At 39.0% G+C, this 22,971-nt stretch overlaps 1 protein-coding gene and 1 long non-coding RNA gene across 5 annotated transcripts in view; both read right to left on the bottom strand.

Moving 5' to 3' along the window:
- Window positions 1-202: 202 nt before the first annotated feature.
- LOC123522159 lies at window positions 203-1,274 on the bottom strand. Its single transcript, XR_006680451.1, has 3 exons — window positions 1,086-1,274; window positions 729-839; window positions 203-417 (listed from the first exon to the last, which is right to left on the bottom strand). It is a non-coding gene; the product is annotated as an uncharacterized LOC123522159 (long non-coding RNA).
- Window positions 1,275-7,483: 6,209 nt separating this feature from the next.
- XPO1 (exportin 1) overlaps window positions 7,484-22,971 on the bottom strand; it is a 40,632-nt gene continuing 25,144 nt past the window's right edge. For all 4 annotated transcript variants that reach the window (XM_045294123.1, XM_004710199.3, XM_045294125.1 and 1 more), the window contains 21 exons: window positions 21,488-21,549; window positions 21,241-21,285; window positions 20,260-20,441; window positions 19,608-19,656; window positions 19,403-19,522; window positions 18,174-18,302; window positions 17,552-17,710; window positions 15,948-16,145; window positions 15,141-15,279; window positions 14,654-14,835; window positions 14,412-14,568; window positions 14,163-14,326; window positions 13,886-14,020; window positions 12,704-12,887; window positions 12,305-12,411; window positions 10,785-10,979; window positions 10,006-10,174; window positions 9,499-9,633; window positions 9,256-9,415; window positions 9,071-9,167; window positions 7,484-8,519 (listed from right to left, as the gene is read on the bottom strand). In XM_045294123.1, the coding sequence (XP_045150058.1) occupies window positions 8,373-8,519; window positions 9,071-9,167; window positions 9,256-9,415; window positions 9,499-9,633; window positions 10,006-10,174; window positions 10,785-10,979; window positions 12,305-12,411; window positions 12,704-12,887; window positions 13,886-14,020; window positions 14,163-14,326; window positions 14,412-14,568; window positions 14,654-14,835; window positions 15,141-15,279; window positions 15,948-16,145; window positions 17,552-17,710; window positions 18,174-18,302; window positions 19,403-19,522; window positions 19,608-19,656; window positions 20,260-20,441; window positions 21,241-21,285; window positions 21,488-21,549 (2,915 nt within the window). In that variant the 3' untranslated portion in view covers window positions 7,484-8,372. The remainder of the gene's footprint in view (window positions 8,520-9,070; window positions 9,168-9,255; window positions 9,416-9,498; window positions 9,634-10,005; window positions 10,175-10,784; window positions 10,980-12,304; window positions 12,412-12,703; window positions 12,888-13,885; window positions 14,021-14,162; window positions 14,327-14,411; window positions 14,569-14,653; window positions 14,836-15,140; window positions 15,280-15,947; window positions 16,146-17,551; window positions 17,711-18,173; window positions 18,303-19,402; window positions 19,523-19,607; window positions 19,657-20,259; window positions 20,442-21,240; window positions 21,286-21,487; window positions 21,550-22,971) is intronic.

Below are 22,971 nucleotides of genomic sequence, written 5' to 3'. Positions count from 1 at the left end.
AAAAGATCATTTTATTGGGGGCTCTTCCAGCTCTTATAACAATCCATACGTCAATTGTATCAAACATGTTTGTACATGTCGCCATCATTATGTTCTGAACATGCACTTCCTATCCGAGCCCTTGGTATCAGATCTTTTTTCCCTCCCGTGCCCCCCCCCCACCCCGCTGCTGATTTTTTAAATCGTTTTTTTCCATGAACTTTTGGAAGCCTCCTTGTATTCTGACTTCATGCTATTCTATAAACAAAAATTGGGTTCAAATTTGCATCTGTTAGAACTGAAAAGGAATACTGTGGTAAAAAATGAGTTCAAAGAGAGTCTGTTTCTTCTTTACCTGGGTTGTCAGGAAGCACAGAGATCTTAAGAGGCAGAGAGGATCGTCTAGTGCACACAGTGCAGTACTCCGTTTATAAGGCTCTGTGGGGCACAAAATAAGTAAATATTAAGGAGAAAGACAATTTATTTCACTGCATTTTGGCAAACAAAGACTACTGATCATTACAGAGTATTCCGAAGAACCATTTTAGTTAGCTACTAAAAATCTAGCAAGATGCTTTGTGCTGTGCCCCCAAGAACCTCATTTGTTATGCATTTCTTTGATAGCCTATTAACAGCACACTCAGGGATTAATTGCAGAGTCAGAAGTAGACCCTTCTCTCCCTATGTGCCAATAATAACTGCGCTACAAGTTAATAAATAAAGACGACAAAGAAACTCGCTGCACTTACACTGAGGTGCTGACAGAGCATGGCGAGACCAGGGACTGTGAGAAGAACGAACAGGTGCTCAGCCAGCATTCTCCTTAGAAGGGAGAATGGTGAGATTCCGTCCTGCTTCCACTGGACGTATGAGGGACCAATTCGCAGAGGGCATCATGTTCAGTCCAGGGTCAATGAAAAAGACGACAATGAGAGGGATTGAGCCCGTGGTCGCAACAATGTGTGCTGAGGACGGGGCAGCACCGGTTGGAACCTACTCAACTGAATTATTTCGGAGGGCCTTAAGAAAAACCAAACATGATGTCATGCTTGCGGCAATCCGAAAGGCAGGGAGGCCAACCGTGATGCTCAGAAAACTGGACCCACCTGCTACGAATGATGACCCAGCCTTTCAGTGGCCTCAGGGAGAAAGGGATTTCTTGTAGCTGTTTCAAATCATCAAGAACACAGGAACAGTGCTGTTGTGTTCAAGGGCAAGCCCAGTCCTACAATGATGCAGAGCACTTGAGAATGGCATTTTCTTATCATCCGCCCTGCTCTCACTGAGGAGCAAATTGAATGAGTCTATTAACAAGAATGTGAGAGACCTGAAACCTTTTTACTGTTAGGGACAGCAGGCTGGGAGTTGGGGACTTCAGCTGGGGTTTCAAGTGCAGAGAATTAATGTTTAGGAGGACTCGCTTTTCCTATTGGGAAACAACAAAAAAGGCACATGCCACTTGCATAAAACCAGTCTCAAAAAACAAACAGAACCCCCCAACAAACAAAAAAAAAACCAATCTCGTTTCAGTAGAAAACAGACAAGGAAAGACGTCATCTTCTCCACAGGGCTCAGAGAAAGACTCATCGGCTGAGGGGACTAAGGGAGATACCGCGAGTCAGTCGGTCGCTCCCCTGTCTCAGGAAAAAGGGCTAGTTGTGTCAGCTGACTTGGGGGGTGGTGGGAGGATTGTCTGAGCTGTCGCTAACAGAGTAAAAGCACCCCAGTTGGAAGTGGGTAAAAGAATGGGCTTTAGAGGTTTTGAGTTTTTTCCCAAATGACTTTTCTTCCAATGGAAATGTTAGGTGCCATTAAGTCAGTTCCAGCCTATAGCGACCCTATGCACCACAGACTGCAACGCTACCCAGCCTCGTGCCATCGACACTATTCCCATGCTTGAGTACACTGCTGCAAAGACAACTCAAAGGTGCACCTTGGCCATACCTCTTCCGAGAGAGAGCTGTTTGTCCTTATGACCGCCTATGGTCCTTCTAATGTCCTTCTCCAGCACAATTCAAACGCATCGATTGTTCTTTGGTCTTCTTTAAAGCAATGGAAATGACAACTCCGCTCACTGCCATTAAATCGAGGCTGGCTCATGACAGCCCTGTGGGTGAGGGTAGAACTGCCCCAGTGAGTTTCCAAGACGGTAACTGTTGACGGGAATAGAAAGCCTCTTCTTTCTCCCTTGGCTCCCTAGGTAAACTTTCCCAACTCGTGGACAGGGCTGTGTCCTCTCCCGCTCAACCTGTTTTAGTTTTCCCTCTTAGAGGTTAGTCTTCGTCTGCACTCGGCATTAACTCCACTGCTTTCCTTGTACTTGTTCTGATGATCCCAACAGTAATCAGTGAGGAAGCTGAGGCGTCAATGCTTTTGTCTGTATAGATGGATTTCCTTCTCAAAGGCTGGACAACGAAAATGTCAGGCCAAGGCCACCTTCACGGGCATTGTGAGACTGAAAGTACATTTCAAGTTCTGACTGGAACACTCTGGACTTCAATGAGACTAGAGTGACATCAACTACCTAAGTCACTAATTCAATTGTTATATGAAGCCCTTGCTCGCCCCAAGCAAAATCCCCACACCAACCTTAAAATATTCACTTATGAAAACATTCCCAAAAAAAAAAAAAAAGAAAACATTCCCTTCTGCCAGGTTACAAGTTTGAATAATAATATATAAAAAAAGTAGGAAAGCAAGCAATGGAATAAAACCAGAACAGAGATATTAGAAGGATGAAAACGAAAGCACATGACAAAATGTATGGGCTACAGCAAACACCTCCAAACTCACTGCTGTTGCTTTTACTCACAGCGACCGTGTGGGGCAGAGTGGAACCGTGCGTTTCTGAGACTGACAATCTTTGCACCAGGAGGTATAGCCTCCTTAGAACCTACCAACCTTCCTTGAGGCTTCCTCATGCCCCATGACCCCAGTGACGCCTCTTACTTCAGACTCCAGGTGTAGATGAGAGCTCACGACACACGCAACCCAGGTGCAGGAATGGGAAGAGAGATACCAGATGGGAAGGGAGAACTGGGGTGAGGGGAAGAAGGGGAAACCGATCATAATGATCGCCAGGTGGAAGAACGGAAACCATGGGGTGGGGGGAGGAGACGACACACAGTGGTCGATATGAGATAGGAAGACAATAGTTTATAATCTATCAAGGAGTCGCGAGGGTGTGTGGGAGAGAGGAGCTGATACCAAGGACTCGATAAAAAGTAACTGTCTAGAAAAGATGGCAAATGCCTGATACAACTGATGTATGGATTGTAATAAGCATTGTAAGAGCCATCAATAAAATGACCCCCCAAATTAAATAAATTATGCACACTGGTGTTTCTGGAACTTTGGGCAACAAGCAAGTATTTACTCACCAATAAAAATAAGAAAGAACCATCAAGCACAAGTGTGATCCAAAGGAAGACGTTCAGCTCGGGACACAGCTCTGAAGGCAGGGATGGAGAAGGAAAGGGTGAGCAGGATGAGCGGGTACACCGCAGAGATGCCATCAAGGCCACCAATCAAAGTGGGTCGTGAATGCACAAGGGAGAACCATCTACTGTCACCTTTCACCCACACCACAAAGTGACAGAAGAACAAGTTCCCTCAACTATACCGTTTTGCAACCAAGTAGGGAATAAGGACTATCCTGAGGACATCAGAACCCCCAAATTCTTAGATCAGATTAAGTGGGCTTTGGAGACAAGGTTGCCCACCTGAGGCGGTGGCACCTAAATAAACAAGAGCAATAACAAGACACGCTCGGAGTAGAAGGACTGCAACTGGAAACTCGATGTCTACAAATGGCAAAAAGCATCTGACAAAACAGAAGTCCTGCAAAACATACGTGGGACAAATGGGGAAATACGAACAAGATACACTATTTTCCTAAACTAGCCTGGAACATATTCCAGAGACAGAAATGGAAAGTTCCAATGATGAGAAATCTTACCATTGTACTTGGATGTTTTGTTTTCAAAAGCGTATTAGCCCATAGTACATAAATATCAGTTTTTCTATTTATATTCCAAAGACCTTTTGCTATGGCTGTTTAACCACAAGGCTACATGCTGGGTAAACTAGTCCTTCAAAGTGTATTAAACTGAAAATGCAGGACAGGGCAGGCTGTGGATACTGAGCTATTATTTGGGTTGTTCATTGCTTTATTTAATTAAATCTAATAATGGCAGTAAGATATACCATCAATTAGTGAAAAAACACTGGCAACTCTTAAGATAGTCCTGCAAAGTGCAATAATCCACAATAGCAGCCTCTTCCTTTTTGAGATTCAACTTGTTCAGACATATTTAATGTCTTTCTGAATAAAATTAATTTCCTTATGGGGTAGGCACTTTGGGGCACGTGTTTTGTAGGCACCCTCTTTGCTGAGGCCCCATGAAAACCTTGGTTGTTGCTTTGTAGGAAAAATAAGTAATTGTGGCTATCCTCCACAATGAAACCTTTGCTTCCTCCATAGCAAATTCGTTCATATGGTTTTTCGTCTACAGTAAAACCAGACACCATTTGGGAGATGACTGTAAACGGCAGCACTCATCTTCCTGGTGGGAGTCTTGGTTTTGATTTCCAGCCAATCCACCTTTACCAGCTGGGGACAAATACTAGTTTTAAAAATAAGGGGAATAAGATTTGGGGGGCAAAAAAAGTCAAGTGACTTGTCACTTTCCAGACCTAATGAACATCTTTCTCAACTAGGACTCCCATCTACTCACTATGGAAAGGAAATTCCAACTCCGTCACATGTTGCCAACTTTGTCTATGCCAACATCTAAAACGGCCAGCTGTTGGTATGCTTTGCTGCCAAACACACGGAGAAGGCTCCAAATGAGTAACACACAGCTAAGCGAGAAATTCCCAACCCGTGGTCTTTTATACACGTGTGCCGTATCTTCTTTGTTTGGTACTCACAAAAAAGAATCTTTCTGGAAGGAACTGAAGGTTTCCAAGATTCACTTTACTCAACAGGCTTATTTTTGAATGGTTTCCCTTAAATGTACAGTTAAGCCTTGTAAATGAGGGCGTGATTTTTCTGTTACCCGTAATTACGTCCGTCCCTGAAATAAACATGTACTAAACAAGGCATCACACCTAGTGAATCTGCTCCAGGAGCCCTCTTTAAAATGTTGAAAATCCGGGTGTTACTTTTGAGGACTAATGTGGGTCTGACCCAATCCATGTTTTCAATTGCCTCACCCGTGTGGAATTGGACACGGAATAAGGAGGAATAAAGACAAAAATGGATGCATCTGAACGAGGCTGCTGGCAAAGAATATTGAAAAGTACCAGCAATTGCCAAGAGCGAACGTGTTTTGGAATACATGCAGAATACTTAAGAGGCAAGGATGGCAAGACTTCTTCACCAAAAACACTTTGGACAGGTTTGTCGCCAGGAGAGACCAGTCCCTGGAGAAGAGCATCATGTTTGGTGGAGTGACAGCAAAAGACGAATGCCCTCACGGAAGGTTGGCACCATGGCTCTGGCAACGGGCTCCAGCACACGAACAATCGGGAGGATGGCAAATGATGACTGGGCAGCGTTCCCTTGTGCTGTACATGGGGTTGCTGCTGGGTTGGAACCAACTCCACAGCGTCTAACAGTGGTCCTCAACCTTCCTGATGCTAGGACCCTTTCATACAGTTCATATTGTGGCGACCCCCCAACCATAACATTATTTTTGTTACTACGTCATAACTGTCACTTTGATATTGATGTGAATCGGGCGACTCCTGTGAAAAGGTCACTTGACCCCCAAAGGGGTGGCGACCCACAGGTTGAGAACCATTGGTCGAACCATTTAACAGAGATAAAGCACCAAGTTGTCAATCAATTTGAATTCAAAGTAAGTCTAGCTCCCAAACAAAAAACCTTGGCTTCCTGAAACATCTACAAACCTTCAGTCCTGAGGTGGGAAGGGAAGGGTGAATGTTACACACAGCCCACTATTGGAAACAGATGGCTCTAGGAATACGGGACTAAATATCTCGGTTTCTTATTCAACCAGAGCCAACAATCTGGACCTAGACTCTTGGTCTCAATTTGAGGGGAGTGGGAAACAAACCCCCCTTTAAAAAACACTTTAGCTGGTACAGATGCAGTAATAAGCTCAAACCTGAAATCATAAATGCTTTAGCAGAAGCCTCTGATAAGTCATTTCTAATACTCCTTGAATGTTTACATTCCCATTTGTTGTAGAAAAAACGGAACACAGGGTTATCCCATGTCATTGTTAGCTGACTTGCCTGGCCCCATAGCATTTCTAGGGCCAGCTGCCACTGAGTCAGCTGGGCCCCAGTGACCTCATGCAGGTGGAACTGGCAGTTGTGATCTATAAGGTTTGCACTGGCCCATTTCCAGGACCATCAGGTTTTTCTTTCTATTCCAGCTAAGCCCGGAAACTCGGCCAAAACTTGGTCAGTATAGTATACATGTGTTCGTTGCCAAGACAGTAGCTATGCTGTATGCCCCCAATCCACAAGAGGACCAATGTCCCTTTGTAACAAACAGATGGTGAGAATTCTACCATGGAACTACGAGTGCCCCAATAGTGATATTTCGGTCAAACACGGTTTTGCAACAAGAAGCATAGCGATTCTACAAAGTTAATTCCCCACAAACACAAAAGCTGTTCTTGAGATGCTTTTAGTCTAAAAGCTAGTTTCACCCCTTACACATTCATCCAAAATAGTTTCCATCCCCAATTCACTTTCCCGCTCCCATAGTGAGATCCACATAGTACTTCCCCTTCACTTCATCTTCAGGCCCTTGCCTTTCTGAAGGGTCCACTCTCCAAGCATGCAATTATTCTGGCGTCTCGGGGATGGTTCACTTGTACCTGTTCTCATTATACTCTGATCTCTCATTAGCTCCAGCTCTGAACCAGAAACAAGGTGATACGCAATCCAAAATAAGGCAAAGTGATTCAAACTGCCACCAAAGTAATTTGTTTCCCGAGAGCATGTTCATCTCATACAATCACTGACATCATAAATTACATACTTAAAAATATATTTTAAACAATTATTTCCAGTTGACAAGATGTCAACTACCAACCAAAACCAGGGTTTTAACGAGTTCTTCCTGGTTTTATCATAGCAGATGAAATGAACCAGAAAGGACTACAATTTGTAAAATGTGGATATACTGAAACAATCAACTGCAATGGGGAAACTAAAGACTGAGAAACTTTTCATCCTTGGAAAACAAGGGCAGCTTTGCGATGTACAGTACCTGGGTCAAAGAGGGCACTGGATTGGATCACTCTCTGTGGCCCTGGCAACGATCCAGTCTCTCCAGTCAAGCTCCTGAGCGAGTTCTGGCCCGCCTCTCGGTGGAGCCTGCCGTTCCACAGCTGGGGTCGTCAGCTCGTTTGGTACACTCACACTTTACACACGTGGGTCTGCTGGGACTGCGGCAGCAGCCATGCTTCAAACACAACAAGCACCTTAGGAGAGGAATAATTCTGAGCCAGTCGAGGGCAAGTAAATGTAAACCAAGTTTATTTTGCTTTTTAAGTAGTGTTCTTAAAGCACTACAGCTTGGTAAACAATGTAAATTAGTATAAGTCATCTCAAAAGCCAGAGTTCTGTTTTGTTTTTAATGAGTTGTTAAAAAGATGCAGCCTACTCTAACAGGATAAATATTTTAACCATTTCACTTCGAGTTAATGAAGGCTCACAAATGAGCAACACTCCTCATTGAGGAAAACAAAAAGCTGTTGTCGACAAGCGACAGCACACACACACAAAAACAAAAGAACTATGTAAAAATAACTAACGGTGTTCCCATATTTTTTGAAGTCGCTTTACAATGGGATGATATGCACATGATCTTGCTGCAAACTTGCCATACAGACTGTCATACATGTAGTCTAGACCAACAGTTCAGTCCAAGAGGTGCCAAATTCAGATGGTGCAGCACTATAATCCTTTTAACAACGCAATTTGTTTTACTCATTACCTTTTCTTCTAGGCTGAAATACAGGCTAGAAAGAAAATGCTCCCTAATTAAAAATCGGTATTGTTTACAGGAAAAATTGTGTAATCTTGCATTAGAATTTACAAGTATATGTTCAAATTGAATTTGCCTTCTCCCCCCAACCCAGCCACAAAATGGGCATGAAGTAAAATTTTAAAAAATGCCTTAATTTTCAACTTCATGCAAACTAAATAAAGATGACCAAAACAAAAGCTTAAACAATGGAGGAATATTTCACAGAAAATTTCTTATACAAAAAACACTTAAGAAAAAGGGCCACTAGGTGACATTTTAATTTACAAATTGGCATCATTTTGGTCGACAGATATCCAGATGCGGTTTCCTTCTGCCAACAGGAGCTGTGCAGAGAACCAACCCAGCATGACTTCCGATTCTAATCACACATCTCTTCTGGGATCTCGTGTGGATTCAGGATGCCAGGGACAGACATTTGAAGTTTATGCTTCTCTTCCTGAGCCTGCCTTAAGGCTGTTTCTCTTTCTTCCAAGAACAGATCAGATGTATCTTCACCGGCAAACTCCTGGGAAAACAGGTAGTTGAAAGGTCAACACAATGAATTTCAATTTGGGAAAAGTAATTTTATGTCTCCCCAGATAAGGTGAACATAAAGTATCAATTTAAATGGTTGGGTTTAAAATTACAGCACATTAACGTAACAGAATTAAAACCAAAGCTATTCGTTGCAAGAAAAAAAGTTTACAACAGAAAGGGATAAAAATACTCTTCCTAAGCAGACACCTAAGCACGGGGTTTGTGCCAAGGCTGCTGACAGCTGGTAAATTAAGATTAGCTGTGCTATCACCATCTTGCTTTATTGTTGTCGTTATTTAGAGTGTTAATTTTGCAACAGATGTTTAGATTAATCCAAAAGAATGAAAAGTTTTCACAAACACTCAAAACCTAACCCCCCTTCAGCCCAGACTTATTTTTCATTCTACAATCAGACTCAAGACTTGCTAAGCACTATGACTATTATAGGAAAAAACAAACCTGTATTATGAATAAAGTGATTACTTTTACAAACCGATTAACCCCATTGGTCTTAATGTTCCTGCAATAACAAATCCATACCTTTATTTGTACTAGGAAATCCCTAAGATGTTCTTTGAAAGCAGCAATATCCTGATTTAGGCTGAAAAGTCCTGTCACAAAGAGCTTCACTTGAGCGCTGCAAATTAAAACACAATCATTCAACAATTTGTTTAATTTTTTAAGATGCAAAAGCATTCAGGTTGATTTCTTTTAAGTGTACTTACTCTTGTAGATGAGGGAATGCAGACTTAAGGAGATTAGCTACGTATTCCTGAATAAACATCTGGTTGTTCAGTGGATTTCCAGGATTTAAGGGAGTACTGATTTTTCCTTCTTCTACCAAATTAAACATATATGCCAGAATTGATGCGTGCATCGTTAAACCTATTGACCAAAAAGGAAACGATTAACTCCCAGATGTGGTAACACTCAAAACATTTAACCCTTTTGTGGCTTTATAATCTCACCAGCAGTATGTGAGGTGTCTGTCACAACGGAAAAGATGTGCTGAAGAATTTCACAGAAGTAGGTTTGATAGAAACTCTGAGCGGCTGCCTCCTCTTGTGCAACGTTTTGTAAGAGTGTAAAAAGTATCTGTAAACCTAAGACATAGAACACCGAAAGAGATTACACACTGACATTCACTTTCATTTTCATCAAAAGATCCAAAATCGAAGCTCATTCTCACTTGAATTTGCTGGTGACCATCAATTACTTGCCCAAGATGGTAACAGAGAGCAAGGGAACCAATGCTTTGCATATTTATGATCTAATTAATGGCTGTTAAAATCTGCCCACAATTTCTGAAGCCTTAGTAAAAATTCCTTTCACTTCCACTCACAGCAGCAACTCATGCACCAGAACACAGCAGACGCCAAGTATTATCTAGAATGTCTATTACTTACGTGGCTCTTAACAAGTAGCTTTGAACTGAGGGGCAAATGATTACACAAATACAAATTTCCTGTACTTACCTGTATCGGCAACATTCCTCATGGTATGTTTGAATGCCCAAATAATAGAATCCAAAACAAGCTTAAACTGTGCAGGCGGGATAGCCAGAAACGCTGGGAAACAATGAGAATTGACAGCCTGAAGCAGCAAGAAAAAATTTGTTCTGTGTTCAGGGTATTCTTCAAAATCCTACAAACAAGGGAACCAAAAAACAAGATTTCAAGACCTTAAAATTTAGAATACACCCAGAGTTAAAATTCAAAATATACCCATGGTTGTCAATGAATTTTCCAAAATACTCGTCTCCCAAAAAGATAAGCCCACAGAAATAGAATTCACCTACGAAGTAAGAGACATGGCACCACCCCCTTTGACACAGGAATCACCAAGCCTAAAGAGATGGGCTGCATCTTGGAAGCACCCCCTTTCACTAAACTTTTAGTTAAGATTAAAATTTTTGCATCTGATAATAGTATCAGGAGAGCAGACAGCCTGATCTCTCCCCTGAGGAGCAGGTGAATTGATCCTGATCCCTATCCCACAGCATCACAAAGACGCTAAAAAAAAGAAAGAAAGAAAAGAAACACTGAGCTGCTATTTGGGGGGAAAAATTTTTTTTCTTCTAAATTCACTTTTTGACGCTTAAGACCTGTGTATTAACTTCCTTAAAAGCAAACATTTCTCCATCTAAATATTAAATGCTTAGATATTTACATCCAAAACCATGCCACACAGATAGTTACACCTTGAGGACTTCTAAACAACTTTCAATAATTAAATTAAAATGTAAACCACACACCTTATTTATCATATTCAACGTGCATTCAAAAACAGCATCAAATATCTGAGGTATTTCTGCTGTTATGTGTCCTCCTAACTTGTTGACAATAATAGCCATGGTACTAAGAACTTCCGGCTCTCTAGCAGCCGGGACATTTCTCTGATAATCAATGAGAACTGCATCCAACAGAGGAGGAACAAAATTTTCAGCTACCTGTTGGGGAAAAATAAAAATAATTTTAAGCTTTAGGCTAAGCACTTGCTTACTATCATAAAACAACCACGTCATTGTTGCCTGTAAGATTTAGGCTAATCATTCAAAGAAAAAGAGAAGAGCCTGTGCTTCGATTTTACTTTACTACCACAAATCTTTTTAGGCAAATAAACCAGAAAACCTTATCATGAGCTGGAAAGCACCACAGTCCATGCATTTCAAATCCATGTCCACCCACAGCAAGGAAAGGGGGGGGGGCCTAAGAATACTGTGAATGTGAGCTACATAACCTTAAAAAGCGATAGCTTCGTAAATGGGTACTATCTATAGGAACCTAGGAGCTAAATCAAATCACTAGTGACCACCAACTCCAACAGTAACGCAGTGACTTTTAATTGGAAAGTATTTTAATAGCAAATATAAAGTACTATTATTTCACAACGCTTTCAATTAATCTTATTCTGTTAAAGTTTTAAATGCAACCTAACAAAAAATGTTCAAACTGTTCAATGTTTACATTAACTACCTTTACACTATTGCACTAAGAACTGTATTCTGAACAAATTCACTGGGGTAAAAAATCTTTATTAAGGAACAGCTTGAAAATTCAAAATCTCTATGATGTTAATCAGTTTTGAAAATATTTGGTTCCTCTGATTTAGATTTGTCCCACATGCTGTTGTTAAGGATTAAGTTGATGTAGCTGATTTACTGCACAGTATTGAAAGTAGTGTCCTTTGTACAATTAGCAATAAATAAAGATGAATTTGGAGGTGGCGCAGGTGGGTGGGCCCAAGAGTAGCCCGTGCATGTAAATGAGTAGAGAATTCACTCCCCCACCCTCCCAAGCTGAAGAGGCACATTTCCCTTTCTGGAAACTTATTAAGTCCAAAGGGAGTAAGAATAAAACATTTTCAAACCCTCAATCTGGGAAGTACCCTCTTTTTATTCTACCGAAGAGACAAACTAATTACAGCTTTGTAAATATCTAGCTGTGTAAATTGTTCTTGAAAATCATAAGAAACATAAACATTGCATCTGAATTCCATCAACAAATTCTCCTCCCTATCCACAAAAACTTAACCATTCAAAAGTCTCACCACTATCTTGTTATTACCCTCCTTAGTTTACAGCAATGCCTTTGGAAAGGTAACATACAACAATTAGTAAAGAACTCTCATAAAAATAGACTGCAATAAAACAATTCCACATGTAGACCTCTAAATTGCTTTCAAATAAAAGAAGTGTATATAAGCAGCGTATTTCAGAGAAAGCAGCATCAACCTAACAAGAAATTAGAGCAAAAGTTAGACAACATCCCTCACCATCTGTGGATCGTTGGAGCGGCTCACCCAACCAGATATTAATTTTAATGTTTCCCTTTTCACGGTTCGCATACTTCTTATCAGTGGTTGTTTTGTAACCATCTCACCTAGAAAATATAATCAAGCGAAATCTATTGTGATAACTATCATTCTGCAGCACAGCTATTGGTGTTTCACGTGCGATTAGGTCCCACTTCCCACAAAAAGAATGTAAGCCAAGAGTAAACTGAATGGGAAAACTTAAGGACTAATGAAAAAGGGCTATGCCTGATATTCAGGGAAGGCGATGGGGAACGGGGACACTTGAGACGGGAGGATTGCCCGAGTTCCAAGAGAAACACTGCGCGCAGACTGAAAAGATTGTGACACACGTCACCCCTAACAGTCCCGAAGTCTCACCATTGGCCTGGATGGCAGCAGAGATGTTCTCACTGAGGCACTTGTACACATTCAGCATGTCTAAATAAATTCTCCCAAGCTGAATTACAAAGGGGTGTCCAACAGCTTTGCAGGCTCTCACATTTGTCTTTAATATACTACCAAGTTGCTTGACTGTTTCAGGATCTTTAAGAATATCCACATTCTGGAAAGAAAACTCTCATTATCAAAGTGATTATCATCTATGTAATTGCTAAAGCAAAAAAAGACCTCCTTAAAAGATCTCCTTTACTTCAAATCACATTTACAATACTAAGTGATAAAGTCTATTACCTATGTTTAGCCAAGAATAAAGTGAAATACTCATTAAAAAAAAAAAAAGACCCAAAACAATTATATGGATGTGAACATAGTAGTTGGTGTGGTGACCCAAAGCCCATCTAGAAGAGTTATAGGGAAAGGATAATTCAAACCAAGGTGAAGCATAGCACCGACGATACACACATCATGCCTCCAGTTCCTGAATTCTTCCTCCAGGGGACCCCCCCCCACCCCATAACCCAGTTCTACCTTACAAATTGGGTTAGACCGGAGTACACACATTGGTACAGATCTCTCGACACTCCTGAAACATGGAATTCAGGACAGATAACCCTCTTAGTAACAGTAGGTGGAGTAGTGTTATCATGAGGGTAGGAGGAGAAAGGGGGAACTCATCACGAGATTGGGCATACAGCCAGACCCCAGGGGGACAAATAACAGAAATGTGGCTGAAGGAAAGACATGAAACAACAACAGCAACATGTAAGTGATCAAGGGTTCACAAGGGTGGGAGTGGAAAAACGAGGAGCTAAAATGAAAGACTCCAGTAGAAAGAAAATGTTTTAGAAATGTTGATGTCAATATACTTTATACACTCGAGTATAAGCAGACCCGAGTATCAGCCAAAGCACCTAATTTTATCACAAAACTGCATTAAAAAGGTGCCGTAAAACTTCGCTTATATACAAGTATATATGGTATGTATAAGTGTGCTTAATACAATTGAATAATGGATTGTCTTAAGTTTGTTAAGATCCCCTCAAATAAAATGATTAATAAAAGAAAGATAAGCTTTTAGAATATGAAATGTGAAAATGTAATCAGGTATTACACAATTGCCTTCTTTCGTGGTGTCTGTAACAGACTAGTAGTAAGACTTACTTTGGTTGCCTGCTGGATTATACTGTCCCACACTTGATTAGGAAGTAGCATGTATTTTTCTATCAAATGTTCTTGTACTGTTTGATCTGTTTGTGCACCGATCATGTAGCCCACAGCTTCATAAAACGTATGAACCTATTTTTAAAAAGCAGACATTTTACTTTCATTTGCTCATTTTAATGAAACACAATTTAAACATGTATTAGGGACAATTTATATTGGATAAAACAGCCTAGTAGAGGGTTAAATTTCTGACTCCTCATTAAAATGTACACACCTGTTGAGGCTGAAGATCACAAATTATAGTGTTAATGTTGTTCAAAATCTCATCAATAAATGGCATTACTTCTCCAACCTGAACTTGGACAAAATGTCTGCGGCATTTCTGTGCTATTTTAATGAAGGTATCACAAGCCATGTCCTGGACGCCATCATGGGTCTCTAACAAAAAAGAAACACTCATCTATTTTGTTCAACAAGAACAATAACCATAATAAAATAAAGTATGTTAAACTAAGACATTTACCATGCATGAACTCAAAAAGCTTGTTAACTACAGTCTTCAAAAATTTCCAGTGAGCTCTCAAAAATCTTGGATATTGACCTACTATGTACATGATATTTGATGCGATAATAGCTTTATTATCTTTGCCTCTTTTCTGTTCACATAATCCTAATAGATCCTGCAACAGACAAATATAGATCATTTGTAGTATCAATGTGCATCCTTATTTAGAGAGTCTAGTTCAGACATGTACCCTGGCATACCTTTATAACAGTAACAAGAAACCTTTTTTCATCCTCTTCATGCATTGCTCCACTAATGGAGCCGATCGCCCAACACAATGTATTCAAATTTTTCCATGACCACTCTGTACCATTCACTTGATTGTGAAGCTTTTCAGTCATTATTCTTTCTGTATCTACATAATCCAGATGAGTAAGATAAACTACAAAGGAGGGAAAAAAAGTTTGGAGGTTTTAAATGCAAAACAAATAAAAGCTCTTACTGGTAAGGAGTAGTAAGAAGCACACTCATGACATAGATGGCTATTAACATATTCAGAGACTTGCTCCAAAATAAACTCACTGCCATCAGGCCGGGGACCCTAGAGGACAGGGAAGACCTGCCACTGTGGATTCGTTAGATGGGGACTATAGGAGTTAAAAGTCTCGACTAAATACAGCATCTTTTCTAAAAGTTACTCAGCACTACAGAATAGGATTATGAAGGCAAAGATTAGTATCAACTTACCTAATGTTTCTCTCATATTCTTATATAAATTTATGGAATCTGTATCCTTCATAAATTCTCTCACGACTTCTCCTTGATCATTTTCTACAACCAATACTTCCTCTGGTTTAGCCATACGACTAACCATCAATAAACGGACCTTTTCAATAATAAACCAATCAATAAAAATGAGTTAGATTTAGAAAACCACACACCAAACCACACCAAACCATAGCCACCCCTTAAAATCAAGGCATGCATTTCCACGCAAAACGCTTCTCTCAAATTAAAAATTTTAAGGAGAAAAACAAAAATAATACATTTAAAAGGCAAAATTACAAGCAATGGCTCCCAGTCTTTAATATGAGTAAGAACCACCTCCAGCAGTTCCCATCCCCAGAGATTGATGCACTAGACTGCAGCTTGTCTGTGCAGACCTGACTGGACTGAGCAGGACTGCTCCATGTTTTGTTCAGAGATTGTGTCTCATTCCAACCCCCCTGTCCCCACCCCACGACCAGCCCTAGCGTGACAGGGTGGGTTAGCAAGCCACTTACTCACCACACCATTAAAGTTCCTAAAGAAACTTACTTATAAGGGATGCCAAAAGGCTTCTGTTATGATGGTCACCCTTTGAGAACTATTGTCCCTAAATCAAATCCCTTTCACGTTCCAGTTTTTAACCTTCACAAGGTTGTCAAATCATAAAACAAAAAAACCCAATTTGGACAGAGTAGGGAAAGGGGGGGAAGCAAACATTGTATTGTAATTCACAAAACTACACAGTAAGCAACTATGAAAGCACTCCATCACCCACTTCACTGTTACCTTGGATAATACGGGTAAATAGATCTGCCTCCTTGGAGGAACATCAAAATGTTGACCTCCAGGTAGCAACGGAGAGCCAGTTGTAGAGAACGGACTTTCTCTGTAGAGTTCAGCTGCCAAATGATTCCAGTACTCAAGACAAATCTTAAAGATTTCAGTTTCTTCTACTTCTGATACCAACAACATATAATGAAGAGCCTATACAGAAGACCATATCTATTAAAACAATCTTTAGACATTATGAACCCCCCCCACCTTAATGGTCTCCTGCTTGCTACATTAGTGGGAAGCACAATTCACTGCGATGTTAGTATTCATCCAACAAACTACGTACTGAGAGTAAATGGTTTATATCTGACATGTCCCAGAACACCTACAAAACCTATTTGTTGATAAATTCATGTTAATCAAGCCTCTCATATAAAAGTATGGAGCTTAATTAAAGGACTCTGGCTAAAATAGCTAATATGCAAACGTTTGTTAATGAATGAACAGGCATAAAGCATGGCATTATCCATAAATGGAACACTGCTCAGCTATAAAAATGAATGAATTATCGAAATATTGTTACAACATGGACACCGCCCCCCCCCAATCTATGTTTAGAGAAAGTAAGCAGCAAGTCACAAAAAGACATGACTATGATGCTGCGTATAACATATCTAGAGTAGGTTTGGTAATGTATCTAGGTTTGGTTCATCAGTAGACTGGAAGCTGACTTAGTAGTTGTCTGGGGCTGAGAAATGGAGACTGTTTAATGGGCACAAGGCTCTCCATTGCAGAAGATAAAATGCCTTAGAAAATAGACAACAGTGATACAATTTCATGATTATACAATATGCCAACAAATAGTATACTTTAAAATGGTTAGTTTTATGTCATTTGAACAGTACCTAAATTATTTATTAAAAAAATTTGGACTTCAAAGGAGGTCAACTTAGAAAGCTCATGGGGAAGAAAAAAAAATCCAAGGTAGATGTGGTGCTGATGAAGAACGTATACTGCCTCAGTGAGATAAGACTGACATCATGGTGACAACCCTGGGCTCAAACAATGGAGTCACTGTGAGGATGGCACAAGACCAGGCAATGTGTCATTCCGTTAGCACATAGGGTCACTATGGTCGGAACTGACTTGATGGTACCAAACAACTTACGCCCCGACATGGCAGCAAATAAAAATTTCAATCCTTTAGTTAAATCAGCAAAAGTAAGTCTTACTACCTAAAGGCACTACACTGATACAGTGCTCAATTTAAGAAAATGAAACTTGGTCTGACTGCACCAATTTTTATCTTAGGGTGCATTTATCACACCATACACTATGACTGAAGCTAAACCTTGGAGTATGGAAAGGTCATCTTGTCTTCCCTGTAAATACCCCACGGGGAATTTTCAATTCTTGTTAAAAATATCAGCTCTGGCATTAAGTGGTACAAAACCAGAAAGCTTTGTTCACAGCACCAACTCCGCATCGAGAACTATTATCTATAATGCACAGACAAGGAATAGGAATCTTGAAAGCACACTGTAGTTGGAGAAAAAGCAGATTTCTACTACATACAGAATACAGGAGCCAAAGGCTCCACCACCAGACTTACTTACCTCCATCAGTGTTTCCCTGAGGTTTAATCTCTTCTCTATAAGTTGACCATGTTCCTTAAGAAAGGTGCAGAGAAACAAACTGAGATTTTGAATGAAGTTCTGCTCATCATCTTTTCCATTGGAGTATGCAAGTCGAATATTAGTATTTAAAGGAAGCATCTGCAAGTTTAATATTAAGCAATTAGTCTGCATCTTATTTTTGGCCTATTTACATTCTTAACCCGCCCATTATTAAACATTAAATCAAGTAATTGGCATCACAAGCCTATGTAGTATTGCGATTACTTCATCTATACATACCTAAATCAAGGTATATACATCATATACACCATCTGAATCTTCTTATAACTCATCAAAACGGTTTATAGACAAGTTACTAAAACTATTGAGACTTTTTCGTTTTCCTCAAAGTAAATAAATCAATGGTCACTCTTTCCCAAGGTGCTTAATTATTTCAATATGGATTAGACAGGAAGATTTTCATGCTCACTAGATTTACACTTAGTTGTATTTATAAACACACAATCACATCCACACACATGGACACTATAGCTTGTACACTTTCCAAAGCATTAAAATCGTCAATTTTCAAGATAGCATTTTTTTGTATTATTATTATTACCTGTTTTAGCTGCATCATTGTCAGTGTAAATAGCGTTACAAATTGTTCCTCATACTGGCTTACACTCACACCGGCGATCTCAGTGAGGCACTTCAGCGAGACATTGCGAAACATTGGAACATTCAGGAACTATTTAAAACAAATCACAGTTCAAGGACCCAAAGGACATTAAAAATTAATAACAAAAAGATCTTAATTAAGAACATTAAGGACATGACAAATAAATATAGGATCATGGGCATTAAATGTTTTCTTTTGTACATAATCTTTTGAAAAATGTCATTGTTCCCTCAATAGTCAAATACTTTAAGAGCAAGTTGTGCTTTCTTCTGATGTGTCCACAGACAACTGAAAAACACAAAGTGGCTTATTTCTCAGGGCTTACCATACTTCGAGAACTGCTCTTTTCTGTGCAATATAAACAAGAACCAAAATTTACAACTGCTCAGAACTTTAGTCTAAATTTTAGTAAGCGTGTAAACACTGGATCTCTAAATCCACATGAAGTGAATCCTTGGACACATGTATGAACACCCTATGTATGTTTCCTGTAGGTCTGTGCTCACAACAAGCACTCTCATGTAACTTCAAGCAACCAAGTAGAGGCTCTATTATAAATATTTCTATCAAATCTACACCACCTACCTTTAACTATAACGTTTGGAATCCCCCTCGCCCCCACCAAAAAAGTACAGCCAACTTTTACAAAGATCCCATTAAATACGTTATAAATCTATTTTATTCACTATCCCACTCAAACCCAACGACACTGAGTGGATTCCAACTCCGAAACCTTATCTACCGGAGGTCGCAAATCTTTACAGGAGCAAATAGCCTATCTTTCTCCCATGGATTCACTTGTGGTTTGAACTGCCACCTTGATAGCTGTCCCCCCACCTCCTAAAAAACAAAACAATACGCCACTGGAAAGACAAACACAAGGGGCATCAAAACAAGCCCATGGAAAAATGTCATTCTCTTTTAATCCCATGTTTGTGCAAATTTTTGGACCCTCACCATACAACTAAATGATAACAAAGACTAATGAAGTGGTTATCCTTGAGAAACAATGGTAGGTCTTGATACAACAGCAATTTTACTTCAGAGCAGTTCCTTTATTTGAGAAACAAAGTTGGTTATGATATAATGTGAAAATCTTTCAATATGAAAAAGCTTTACAAATGAATATATACTATGTGACAAATACAATGGAAGTATATTTACTATACCTTATAAATTAATGTGCTGATTAACTTGGTTTCGAAAATATATCCCAGTGGAATCCAGTTAAGAAATCTGAGCAATGTTTCCAAGGTTGCATGTACAAGTGGAGCATTTTGGGAATTTTCCTACAACAAACACATATTTGTAAATCCTTGACTTCCTATATTAACAGTGCCACTAAAAAAAAAAAAGGAAATTTAAAGCACTTACCATCACAAACTGACATAGTTGAAATATTTGTGAGAACTCATTGCACATGCTAGATATAAAAAAGAATAGATTTAGAATATATTTACATACTTATAAAAATGGCAATTTGACCTAAAAAATTGAAATTTTGAGTGACTTCCTTTAAAAACAATTAAAATACCAGTAATTTCATAAAAATACACAACCCCACCCCAAATGGCATTAGAAATGATACACAAATCTTACTGTTACTAATGACGAACAAATTCTTCCGCATTAGGTAGCAGTGCTGCCAGAGTTAATCATAATTTACCCTGCTTGTTCACGCCAAAGAGGTCTGGCATGTTTCGAGTGAGCTAGCTCAGAATTCAGTAGATGTGTAGACACAAGTATTTCCTTGGAAATGGTCATCAAAGCAAAAGTATGAACTACATTTCTGAAAACCCTGTAACTTCAATTTTGCTTGAGATAAGAGCTTAATTTGTTAATTAGCCCTTCTACGGATTTACAATACTAGCTGCATGTTGGGGTCATTTTAGCCCAAAACTACTAGCAAGAAATGTAACATAATTAGAGATTAGTTATTTGAATATTTAAAATTTGTTTCTAAATTAGTATACTCATTTGAGAAATGACTTGAAATCTCTCAAACAAATTTAACAGAATTACTTGCCTGTCTTTCAAATGTTTGGCTTTCACTTGGGTTATCTGTCCACTAGAGAAATCAAATACTTCTTCACTTAAGAGTTTAAGAATCACCATATTATTCTGACAGAGACTTTCACTGGTTCTACTTGCTCCAACAATGTCACTGATAAAAGTCGGCCAGTGTTTGGGCCATTCTTGTTTCAGTATCTAAAAAAGGAATGACATATTACATTTCATTTTACTTGTCAAACTCAAATAATTTAATTTCCAAGTTTGTTTACATAGAACCCCACCCCCCCCACTGTTTTCCTTGGAAAATGTCTTTAAACACTACTATAGAAAACAGATAAATATAAAACTTTTAATTCTGTAATATTAAACAAAAAATTTGAAAATAGACAAGTTTAGAGGCAAATTAGAGTTTTTGGTAACGGAACGAGGATTGTGACAGCTGGCAAACAAAGGACACTCAACCCTACACAGGACTTCTGAGACACTGTAAATCTTTATGGATGCAGCTGATAGGTCTGAACCACAAACCGATGGTTACCAAACCAACCCTTAGCTGACACTTCACAACCAGAATTAGGCAAACGACAAACTTTCAACGAATTCAATATAAACACAGATTTATAGTATTGGATACTTCCTATCGTAGCAAATTAACTATTTTTAAAAGCTAGGCAGTTGATTAAAATATTACAGCTCGTACTGGACGACTTTCTCCAAAAAGCCTTAGGAGTGCTATGGGTTAGGCACTGGTTGGTTGGTGGACAATGAGGCTACCTGTCTCCATAAAGACATGCCATCTCAGAAACCCTTTATAGCATTTCCATGGGTCAGAACGGACTCAGTGGCACAGGGTTGGGGCATTACTACTTTAGGAGCGGTCAGTCTCGTTATTTAACAACCAACTAAGTAAGAGTAGATTTTGGGCATTTTATTTGAGTAATAAGCCTAACCAATGAATTATTCTATGGGGAACAGTGGAATCAACAAGGCTTACCTGAACAAGAATCATATTTAACTTCCCAATGTACACCTTCTCCTTCTGTGCAGAGAAAAACAGCTTATATTAAAAAAAGAAAGAATACAAACAGGCAATACTCTGAAGAAATAATTCCAAAACTCGTATTGTAAATGAGTGTGCATGTTATTTTAACTGCTTGCCTGGAAAAGGTAGAATCTAAACCTATCCAAAGCCTAATGTAGAAACAGTGTTAGTTTTCACAGAGTCTCCAGCAAACTCTTACCTCTACACAAGTTGGGTCAGATGATGTCTTGATAATGAGTCCAACAACGTATTTTTTAATACCTATTAAAAAAATTGCACATAAATGATAAAAAAATTGCTCAGCATGATATGACATGCTAACAGATCTTCAGAATCAATGAGGAACCAGATTAAAAAGTTAACAAAGTAACATGAGCATTGAAAATTTTTAAAAAAGGCCAGTACTTTTACCTTCTCCCATTAACTTCTTAAATTACTAGTCAATTTACTTTTTGTAAACTATTTTTAAAGATATTCTTCAATTCCATATACCCAATCACACCAAACAATTTATCAAACAGCTTATATGGCTATCTGTGATTTCTAAATATAAAATACCATAAAGAACTAATTTATGTGTTGCTTTCACATCAGAAAACAAGCTTATGTAAGTACTTATAAATCAAGGCCACATGCTAAATGCCTCCATTTTATAATAATTATAAACTATCAAACTCACTGCCACAGGACAAAATAGAGAGTACCCTAGGGTTTCTGAGATAATGAAATCTTTACAGTACTGGACAGCCTCATCCTTTTTCCACAGAATTACTGATGGGTCTGAACTGCTGACCCTGTGGTTAGCCACCAGAGCTCCATTTGTAATTATAGCATTGAAGTCATACCACAAAACACAGTAACGTTCATAGTATGTTCATTATTTAGGAATACTTTGATTATTCTGTACACTTAATATCACTCAGTTTGCAGAGCATTAATAGACCTACAGGTCACATTATACAAAACCCTTAAACAAATGTGTTCTAGAATTTTAGTTTTTGAAAACCTTACACAGTAAATGTCGTGTGTCTTCATTATCACCCCCCCATTAGCTCTGCTAATGGGACAAATTAGTACTTCTAAATATGTGGAATAAGTAATAAAAATATTATCTGTTCAATTAAGGTTTGGTCACCAAAGGAGTTGAGAAGATTCAAAATTTGCAAGCAGAGTGTTCTAATCTGCAAAGCTGGAGCCAATATTCCAACGAGAATGGACTGCTAAAAATGTTGCCCCCAAGAACTGCTCACTGGGATTATAAAAACTATGTACTTTAAATATATGTAATAGCATGGTGACAAATCTTTAAATTAATGGAGTGTCAAAGCAATAGAAATTGAAATGAGTTAGTATTAAAGTGACTTTTTATAAACTATGGAGATGCCACATCAATATTTGAAAACGTAATTTTTATTAAAGACAAAATTGGTTCCACTTTCTAATAAACAAAACAAACCTCACCCCCCTACAAACTAATTACGGGGATACCTGCCTAACTGTTGAAAGCTTCCAAAGAACGAAAGTTACTTATCAACTAAGCATTAAATAACAGTAAAACTCAGTTGTGTTCAAACTGCCAGTGTTTTAGTTAATAGCCCAGCACATAGCCATTTGTTAAATTAACCACAGGATAAAAGTTTAAATATCCTCTTCTGAAGAGTTCTGTGCTTTTCAATGTATATC

This window comes from Echinops telfairi, unplaced genomic scaffold, assembly GCF_000313985.2.
Source record: "Echinops telfairi isolate 266 unplaced genomic scaffold, ASM31398v2 ScPeMD7_2573;HRSCAF=3158, whole genome shotgun sequence".
Taxonomy (NCBI): Eukaryota; Metazoa; Chordata; class Mammalia; order Afrosoricida; family Tenrecidae; genus Echinops; species Echinops telfairi.
The sequence above is the reverse complement of the archived record's forward strand: the minus strand, read 5'-3'. Positions and strand labels throughout refer to the sequence as shown.